This window comes from Sceloporus occidentalis, unplaced genomic scaffold (assembly GCF_023333645.1).
Source record: "Sceloporus occidentalis isolate IW3139 unplaced genomic scaffold, rSceOcc1.0.p SCAF_2, whole genome shotgun sequence".
Lineage (NCBI taxonomy): Eukaryota > Metazoa > Chordata > Lepidosauria > Squamata > Phrynosomatidae > Sceloporus > Sceloporus occidentalis.
This window is the reverse complement of record NW_028316982.1, coordinates 66,714,927-66,725,146: the sequence shown is the minus strand read 5'-3', so window position 1 is coordinate 66,725,146 and position 10,220 is coordinate 66,714,927. Positions and strand designations below refer to the sequence as shown.

Genomic DNA, 10,220 nt, shown 5'->3' with positions numbered 1-10,220 from the left:
TCCCGCGCGAACCGCATCTGGGAAACTTCTGTGGAGTTATCGCTGAATCCCTTTCGGGGTAGAAATACCCCAGATAGATTGCCACCCACACATTCAGACACACATACTATACACACACACACACACACACACACACACACACACACACTATATATATATATATATTCACACACACATTCTCTCTCTCTCTATATATATATCTATATCTATATCTCCATCCACACACACACACATCCTCAGTCACGCACGCACCTCTTCCCTCTCTCCGTTCAGTCTCTCTCTCTCTGGGAAGGGCTCCTTCCTTGCTTGCTTGCTTGCTTCTTCTTTCCTTGGGCTGCCATGGGCCAAGGTCCTGCCTGGCCTCCGGCGTGGCTCGGGGCTCCCTTGGCCGCCCGGACCTGGCTCTTCATCCTGACTTTTGGCTTCATCGGGGCAGACCTGACTTGCCGCTCTTGCCACTGGCGCCAGGTGCAGCTCCAGCCCCAGCAGCATCAACAGCCCCAGCAGCGCTTGCCCTCCTCTTCCTCCTCCTCCTCTCCTCCTCCTCCGCCGGGATTATTATCGTCTGTCCACTTGGAGGAAGCCCCAGTCCTGAGGAGCCAGCCCCCGGAGCTCCCCCCCAAAGCCAACACTTCGGGGCCCCTGAGGCAGAGGAGCAGGAGCAGGAGGAGGCGGCAGAGCCGGGAGCCCCGAAGAGGAGCCCCCCTGGAAGCAGCCGGAGGAGGCGGCGAGGCCCGGCCCCCGGAGCCCTGGGAGGCCAAAGGGACGCGCTTCAGGGCCGAGGAGCTCAAGCTGACCAGCACCACCTTCGCCCTCACGGGGGACTCGGCCCACAACCAGGCCATGGTCCATTGGTCCGGACACAACAGCAGCGTGAGTAACCCGAGTCGAAAGCGGGATAACAGGGGCCAAGGGGGTAGATGGGGAGACCTAGGGATGCAGCCAGTGTTGAAACGATGTGGTTGGAGCCCACTTTAAGTACCTTGGCTCCCTGTGATGGAATTCTGGGAATTGCAGTTTCACTCGTCTGCCATAACCAGCTGCAGTTCCCAGAATTCCATCGCAGGGAGCCAAGGTACTTAAAGTGGGCTCTAGCCACATCGTTTCCATAGTGTGGAAGGTGCTCACTCTGGAGGAGTTTGTCTTCACTTGCTGGTTTCTCTTCATTTGTTGTTGTTGTTGTTGTTGGAAATAACTCCTCTGTTTGCCGTGTCTGAAAAGTGCCTCCATGTGGCAGAAAAGTTTCCAGCGCCACATAACAGCATCTTGGTGCATCAAAATGCAAGCGCGCACATGTGTGCACCCATGTTGCTACTACTACTGCTACTACTGCTACTACTATTAATCCTCCTCCTCCTCCTTTCCTCCTCCTGATCTTTGGGTTCTAGGATGACAAATGGGATAAATAGAACAGCATCCCCAAGTCATTTGATGTGTATTTTCATTTCCCATGGTAGTTGGAAAATTTACCAAGAAATATAGAAGTGGTCAATAGATAAAATATATAAATTTATGTATAAATATTTAGTAATTATACACACACACACAGAAAGGAGAGTCTCTGTGTCATCATAGCCTGGAGAAAAGAAGATTAAGAGGTGATATGATAGCCCTGTTTAAATACTTGAAGGGATGTCAAATTGAGGAGGGAGCAAGCTTGTTTTCTGCTGCTCCAGAGACTAGGACCCGGAGCAATGGATGCAAGCTGCAGGAAAAGAGATTCCACCTCAGCATTAGGAGGAACTTCCAGTAAGAGCTGTTTGACAGTGGAACAAACTCCCTCAGAGTGTAGTGGAGTCTCCCTCCTTGGAGGTCTTTAAACAGAGGCTGGATGGCCCTCTGTCGAGGATGCTTTGATTGAGAGTTCCTGCATGGCAGGGGGTTGGACTGGATGGCCCTTGTGGTCTCTTCCAGTGCTATGATTTAAGATTCCAGGTTGAAACTATTAGCAAAAATGTAGGGGAGGGGAAGCAGTGGTCAGGGGAACTGTTTAAGCTTCCGACTGTGGAGTTTATCACACTGGGGCTAAATTCGACATGAAAGAGAGCTTAAAGCACATTTAAAACATCATGCAAATAAAGCAAAAATGGTGCAAATGATTCACATGCAATTGCATCAATAAAGTGATATCAGAAAGGCATTGTCACTGAAATCCCAAAAGTAAAAAGATGCATACTAATGCTTCTTTGTGGCCACTTTAATGGCCGGTTTTGTGAAATCATTTCATGTAATTATGCGATTTTCCCGGGATATTCATGGGATAAACTCCTATCACACACACACACACACACACATGCATACCATGTTTTTTTTAAAAATATAGTCTGTTTGAGAAAAAGGCAGGCTATTGGTATTGCTGTTGTTATATCACTTTCACAGGGCTACCCAGGTCAGTGTTACTGGATGGACTTTTGGGTCAGCCGTGATTCAGATTCTATCAAAGCATCTAGGAATCAATGAGTTATGGTGAGAGAGTGAGGAAAGTTGCAAGGAGTCTGTCACATTTTGTGCCATGAATGGGAAAAGGCTTCTTTGAGATTTCTGGGATCAAAGGTGCTCACTTCTGCAGAAGGGGAGGGATGTTCCTCAGTTCTTTCCCAGCAGAATGAAAAGCGCCAGTTATGTCAGTCCTGTGATGCCTTGCTGTGCCGTGTGCCAAGTGGCACAAGTGTGGCAAAGTAGTACAGATGAATTAGGAAGGCTTTGACAGGAGTAGTGTGAGGCAAAGCATCTCTGTGGCATATCCCTGTCTCATCTTTTGTGTGTCCATTTTCTACCTCTTTATAGTAGAAACAGCAACCCTGCTTTTGCCCTTTCTACCCATGAGCGTGTCGACTTTTCTTTTCCTCTTGCGTCTGAGTACCTATGTAAGTGCCAAGGGATTTTGGAAAATGTATAGAACTGTGTCTCCTGAACTGGGATGCTGGTGTAGAAAGTGTCTCTCTCAGTTTCTATTTTCTTAGCGGTTTATCGTCTTTTAGCTTTAATAGTTTGTGTCACAGGCAAAGAAGGTTCAGTTTTGATTAAGGGGATGCTGGTTGTACCCTCTCCCTCAAGCTTGTCCCCAACTCTTTTCACTCAAACCACACAAAAAAGCTCAGGTTTGCAACTGAAGAGTGGTTCACAATGTACCATTAGTTCCCTTGAGGCAGTTCAAGTGTCCCTTGATATAAAAATGAGACTAAACTTTCAGGAAGGGGATGTCTGTTCACCTGCTATTCTTTGCTTCATCCCTGTGGTGTTTAAATGAGACAGTTTCTCTCACCCACAGTGACCCAGCTCCTTTTGATTCTAATATAGTGTTTTTTGTAAAACAAAACACGCAGTTCTACCTTTCTGATATCTCTTATGCCACTCTACTGAAGATTTTATTCAGATAAACAGAGCCGATTTCTTTCACAGCAGTGTTGGGTCTAAACTGGACTTTTAAAGAATAAACACGATAGAGGCTGGGGTGCTGTATAATGCAGATCCGTGGGAACTGGTTCTTAGTGACTTGGTAAAGTGAGCCAAAGGAATATAAGAGGCATCAAAAGAACAAAAGAGGGAAATCTGATTCTTGTTTTTGGAGTGGTTAGTTCTTTCTTCAAAACAGTACATTTAAACTTGCATGCTCCTTTTCAAAGCAGTCCTTGGGTCTGTAACTTTTAGTTATGTCTCTACTAGACGTTTAAATGCAGAAAAAATGAAATAGTGATCTGACCACAATCCATTCCTTTTTGAAAATATGAGTATAAATACGAGTTTATACATTCTGTATTCATGTGACTCTTGTCATCTTTTCAATAGGAGCCAGATTTCATTGACTAGACCATAATTATATAGACTTTTTAGGAACTTTTAAATCAAAAGCAAGCAATTTTTTTTAATAAAACCATACCCACCCCTTGTATGTGTTTTGGGACCTTCCTTTTTCTTCTCTTTTTGACTTTTGGATGTCTGATATACTTGCATTAAAATGAATTGTTCACTTTGAATTGTAGACTTTTCAAACTGATTGGCAAAAGTTTCTCACTGTTTTAGCATGATTCATGACCTTGGCAATGACTTACAACTTAAAGTAGATTTAAAAGCCTCCATTGGGCATTCTAAAGTTGTAGAACAGAAGAATTATGGTGAAGATTTTTAGATGGAAACAATATAGAATTCTGATCATTACTCTATTGTCAATTATAAAATGCTCCATTTCCCATTTACCTTTATGGCAGTCCTTGTTCAAAGTGAGTACAGAAAAGTTCTTCAGTTAATCCGCCATGTCCTTTACAGCTTGCTTGTGTTTGAACATCCTGCCACACAGTTGATATAAGCCTTTCCTCATGTGTGCTCACAATACATTCATCACACTGCAGTATGCTGGTAGTGAATGGATGTGGTCTTTTGCTCTAGATATGCAAAACCTACAGGAATCACCCTTCACTTGCCATTTACTTGACAGTTTGTCAATGCAGAAAATGAAATTGGTGTTAAACCATTATATTTGATGAAAGCAAGGACTCTTTATGAACCCACAGTTTTATAGTTCTATAGTTTTATATGACTTTATTTTTAAACTGCAAGTCAATGGCATCTTGCCCAGAGTTTTCAGTTGTGTCAAGAATTGAAAATGAAATATATTTTTGGATTCTTCTTCTTCTGAAAGGTCTGCTAATTTTATGTGCAGGGATCTTCTCTTGAGGTATGTCTTCAACCATTTTTCCAGTTGTTTGTGTAAATTGTAGAGTAATAATTTCAACTCTACACCAGCAGTTATAACCATGATGGCATGGAAAAGTAATCTGTAGTATGACAACCACCAGTAATTGTGGTAGTGCCACCTAGAATATGGTTATAAGCTAGAATATGGTTGCCTTTTAGAGCACACACTTTCTTCTTATTTATCACCTTGCCTTTTAGTCTGGGATCCAGACCACTGTTACCATGACATGTCTTGGCAACCACCATATGATGGCTTCATTTATTCCAACCTCCTATATCCAGTCCCATATCTTGTCTAGAACTGCATCTGCACTGCAGAAATAATACAAGTTGTCATACTTTAGCTGCCATGGCTCCATCTTATGGAATCCTGGGATTTGTAGTTTGTTGTGGCACCAGAGCTCACTCATAGAGAAGGCTAAATGTCACACAAATCTACCATTCCCAGAATTTCATAACATTGAGCTATGGCGGATAAAGTGGTGTCAACTTGGATTATTTCTGCAGTTTGGATGCAGCCTTAACATTAGCTCATACAGTGTCTCAAATTATCAAACTTTCTCTTTATCTGGATATTTTCTTGCACTTCCAATGCATTTAAATAGTAAAGTTTATAAAATATAATGTTTTACTGGGATTGAGCTGTGAAAGAGATGGGTTGTGTCCACACTATACAAATATAATACTTTGATACCAGTACAGCTGCTATTGTTCCATCATGTGAAATCTTGGGGTGTGTAGTTTGATACTTTACATAGGCCCCATACAGACAGGCCAAAATAAAGCTGCTTCGGGTCACTTTAGAGTTATGCTGTTTAAATGATGCATGCATCCTAAGAGTCTGGAAGCCGTGCCAAAGCCACGATCCAATCCTAAGGACAGGAGTGCAGCTTTGGCACAGCTTCCGAACTCTTAGGATGCATGCAACATTTAAACAGCCTACCTCCAAAGTGACCTGAAGCAGCTTTATTTTGGCAGTCTGTATGGGGCCTTAGAATTCTCTGTCAGATAATTTTAATTCTGCAGGTCTGGAGAGTGGCTTGTTGTTCTTTAGCAGAGAATTCTAAGTATCTCATCAAATTACAAATCTCAGGATTCTGGAGGATGGAGCCACAGCAGTTAGAATAGTGACAAACTGCTATAATTGTGCAGTGTGGATGCATCTGTGGAATACTAATAAAGAAAATATGTCTTTGTTCATATGTATTGGGATGGGGGCGGTCTAAAGGATCTATTGAAGATGTTGAACCTATTTTGGGAATAGGTGTCAGTATCATAGATAGCTGGATTAAAGTTTCAATTCAAACTCAAAGCAGATTCATTATCTCACTGCCATGGAAGCCACCAAGCCAAAGGTCTATCTAGGTCAACATTCTGCTTGCATGGTGGCCAGCTGTTTTGAGAAATTCAGAAAACTGTGGTATAAATGGGTAAATATTACTGTTTGTATAAGATCCTGTATGATCTTGGCAGTGACTTGAAGGCCCACACATATGAACAAACTCCACTGATTCAATAATGGGTCACTAGTTCTATGTATTTTAAAAGAATTTCTATGGGAATGAAAATTCAGTTTTTCTGCTGAGAGAACTCTACATTGACTCATCAAGTTGGTTATGCTATACTTGAGTGGAAGATTACAAATGAATACCAGGTTTCGTATACTATATTTCAGAGGAAGGAACTAGCAAAAACACTTCTGAGTATTCCTTGCCTAAGAAAATCTTACAAAATTCATGGGGGGGGGGGTCACCTTAAGCCGACAGGCAATTTGAGGGCACATGCACACACAGACACACACACCATGGGCTGGCATTAGTACCCATGCACATTTTTTAAAATACCTCAAATTCAGGCGGGGGTTTGGGTAAAGAATGAAAATATAATAAGAGCCATGAAGTCAAAGCTTACATAGGGCCAATCCAGACCGCCTCAAAGGGACAGGCTGGAGGTGCCCAGTTTCCCTTTGGAGGGATGCAGCAGCAGCCAAACTGCATAGTGTCCCTCTGGACCAAAAAGAACCCGGAAAAACTGGGATGATGTCACCAGTGCACCATTGGTGCACTGTGATGTGTCCAAGACGCATGTGCGGCACCTGGTGGTGCAGATGTGATGCCTTGCTTGTGTCACGCACACGTGCCACGTATGGACGGTGCCACATAACGATGGCACCGCCCATACATATTAGGGTTCCAGAGAGTGCTGTTGCCGCACACTCTGGAATCCTAATTTTGGTGCCAGCATGGCGCTTTCAGCCCATCTGTTTTGGGCCCAAGTCAAACATTCTGTGTCTGACCCATAGGGCCCAAGCAGTTTCCAATGAGAAATCCACAAGCAGTACTTTCTACCTCTTATGGTAGCAAAGCCCACCTTTTAACCATGGACAATATAAAGAAGTGTTTTATCTGTGCAAAATCTCTTATCATTCACTGTCAGTGACCTGAGGTTTTGCCAAACCATGCATAACTTTATTTACCTTGAATTTGTCTCTTTCACCTTTTCTCCCAACTAATCTATCCCAAATGTCATAATGTTTTCTTGATTGTTCCAGACTCTTGATCTTCTTGACTGCTCTTTTCTTAATTCTTAGAGAGATACAGTATTATTTTCTGGTTATGGTAATAAGAACTGTACACAGTACTTCAAGTATGGTAACTGGAATGTGCCTGGTGTCTTTCATGGCAGTGAGGCAGTGAATCCAGTCCACATTCCAGTCAAAATTTTGAAGGGGTTATCCAAGAAGCTGATCCTTGTCTCCAAAAGAGGTTCAGGACCTTGGATAGTTTCCTTCACACTAAGACACCAAAGTCCTCTTTACAAACTTTCTTTAAAATATCCTATAATTTAGTGCCATCGACAACATAGATTCTCCACTGTGCACCCCTAACTCTAGATTGTTTATGAATACATTATAAATCACTGATCTCACTAATGGATTCTTGGGAGGACCCACTGTTTATATCTCTCCATTGTGAGAACTGACAGTTTACCCTTACTTTTGCTTTCTGGTGTTTTATCAGTTCATAAGATGACCTCTTCTCCTATCCTTTAAGTGCCAAAATGGCAACCTTGATGTATCAAAGCATCAAAGAAATCTTCGAAGAAATATTATCTTTGCGTACAAAAGCAGCATAAATAGGTGGAAATTTAAAGTGTATAATCTTTTAAAGTTGGGGAAAAGTGTACCTATAGAATTTCTGCCAGCTATGTAATCAACAAAGATGCATATCCCCTATCAGGAAAGAAAACTGTAACTCTGACAGCTAATAGGATGAATCTGTTATTTTGTATAATTATGCTTTCATAGTGGACTTTAGCAAAAGAACATTAATCTCTACTGTGGAATGTAATTTATGACATGTCTTTTCTGTAAGACAGCAAGTTGTAACTGTTTAAGGGTCTAAAGCAGTAAGATAGCAATTTACAGGTTTTTCAGCTGTAGAAAAGCTGCACATTTCAAAGCTGTCACTCTGTATATTTTAAGATAAAGATGCTTCGCAGTGAAAGATTAATTCATAGAGATATCAAAATGGTGGGGTTTTCACAACTACAGATTTCATGTTAAACAAATAGAATCGAGAATAAGAGTTAAAAGAGACATCCATGAATGATATTACCGGCTGAGCACCCCTCATCCAGAAATCTAAAATCCAAAACCCTCCAAAACCTGAAACTTTTTGAGCACTAACATTTTTGAGTATTAACAACAAGGGTTTGATTTTGGAATATTTTGGATTTGGATTTTGAAACACAAATAGCATAATATGAGCGTATGTGTATGTGCCTTCAAGTCAACTGTCGACTTATGGTGAACCCATGAGTTTCATAGGGTTCACAGAAATACTCAGGTGGTTTCTTCAGTTCCTTTCTCTGAAATATGTCTTCTATCCAGGTATTTACCAGGGCTGACCCTGCTTAGCTTCCAAGATCAGACAGGAAATTGTGCCTTTAGGGTATTTAGGCCTCTAGCATATTATGTACCTGTACTGTTTTTGTGAGGATGGAAAGAGACATGTCTGGTGAGAGATATGAAGATTTTTAGAACAGCAGGAATCCAAGAATAGTGCTTGGTGCAAATCTACACCACCCACCATTTCACAGAGCCTTACTTCTCTCCTTTGGCTTCTCTCTCCAGCTGTGTCTCTTTCCAGCTTCATGTCTCCCTCCAGGCTTGCCAATACAGTACAGGTATATACTACACTATTTATATTCCAAACTCTGAACCATCCCAACTCAGAAACACATCTAGTCTCTAGCATTTTGGATGAGGGCAACTTGTACAAAATGGATACCCTGTACAAAATGTTCAGGCTTACACACAGTGGGTGGGTCAAAGAATGAGAGTTAGAAATATATGAAAGACCATTCCTTGCTCACCTTGGACATCAATATCATCATCATCATCATCATCATCATCATCATCATCATCATCATCATCTCTCCCAGTTTTCAGGGCATCTTACAAATTATATTAAATACAATATAATTAAAGCACATAAAACATGAAATTGAAGTGTTGACAACTGCTGTTGTTGTGTGCCTTCAAGTCATTTGCAAAGTGGGAGGAGGAGGAGAGAGAAACTGGGACATTTTGAAAGCAGATGAAAAAGTAGGATAACAGAGGATTAATCAGGACTGTTCCTTTCAAATTGGGGTAGCTGAGGGTATGCTACAGATGTCTGTCATTGACCAATGGAGGATGATAGAAACAAGTGTCTTGCATGTAATGGCCAGTGTGCATGAAACAGCTCTCCCCTGACAGAATTTCAGTTGGAAATTTGTGACTGTGTGTGTGTGTTAAGGAGGGAGATGAAATACATGAAAACGTCTAACAATAAATTGATATACATGGAGTTCACTTCAACCTGAGAACTAGAAAAATCTGACATTGGGTGACAAGAAAGTATAAACAAGAACAGTGCAAAATTCTTCAGCATGAAACCCCAAATTTCATAAAGACATCAGGAAAGAGCAAGCCAAGCTGCACGAGATGCAGTTTTGGTCCATCAGAATTCCAATGTCTTTTAGTGTTGTGTATGGTGTGTTTACAGGGTGAAAAAACTTTTCCCCATAAAACTCCATTTACATTGTGTACTAGGAAAACAGGGGCCCTTTTAGTGCTTAAATTACTATTGTATCCTTTCATCATTCCTTTTGTGGCTATTTCTGATTTTTCAGGAGCTTCTGGAGTTATGATTTGGTTTTAAAAAAAGATGAAGTATAAAATACAGTGCATCTGCATCATACGCGGGTGCTATATGTGTCTTTCAGCTTATACTGTTTTCACTGGGGCTTGAGCATTCATGGAATTTCCCTTACGCGGGGTGGTGGTGGTCTGGAAAGATCCCCTGCGTAAGGGAAGGGCACGCTGTGTATCCTAAGGATTTTGTTCTGGGGAAATTTATTTTATTTATTCATTTATTTATTTCATTTCTATGCTGCCGTTCTTCCAGAAGGGACTTAAAAAGTTCTTTTTTTATCTATATTTCAAGCATTGTAATTCTACTGTAATTTTCTGGGCAGAA

The 10,220-nt window shown here is 41.5% G+C and overlaps 1 protein-coding gene across 1 annotated transcript in view; it reads left to right on the top strand.

The window, feature by feature from the left end:
- The first annotated feature begins 326 nt into the window (after nt 1–326).
- SORCS1 (sortilin related VPS10 domain containing receptor 1) overlaps nt 327–10,220 on the top strand; it is a 539,126-nt gene continuing 529,232 nt past the window's right edge. The window contains exon 1 of the mRNA XM_089508330.1: nt 327–873. Within this exon, the coding sequence (XP_089364456.1) occupies nt 340–873 (534 nt within the window). The 5' untranslated portion in view covers nt 327–339. The remainder of the gene's footprint in view (nt 874–10,220) is intronic.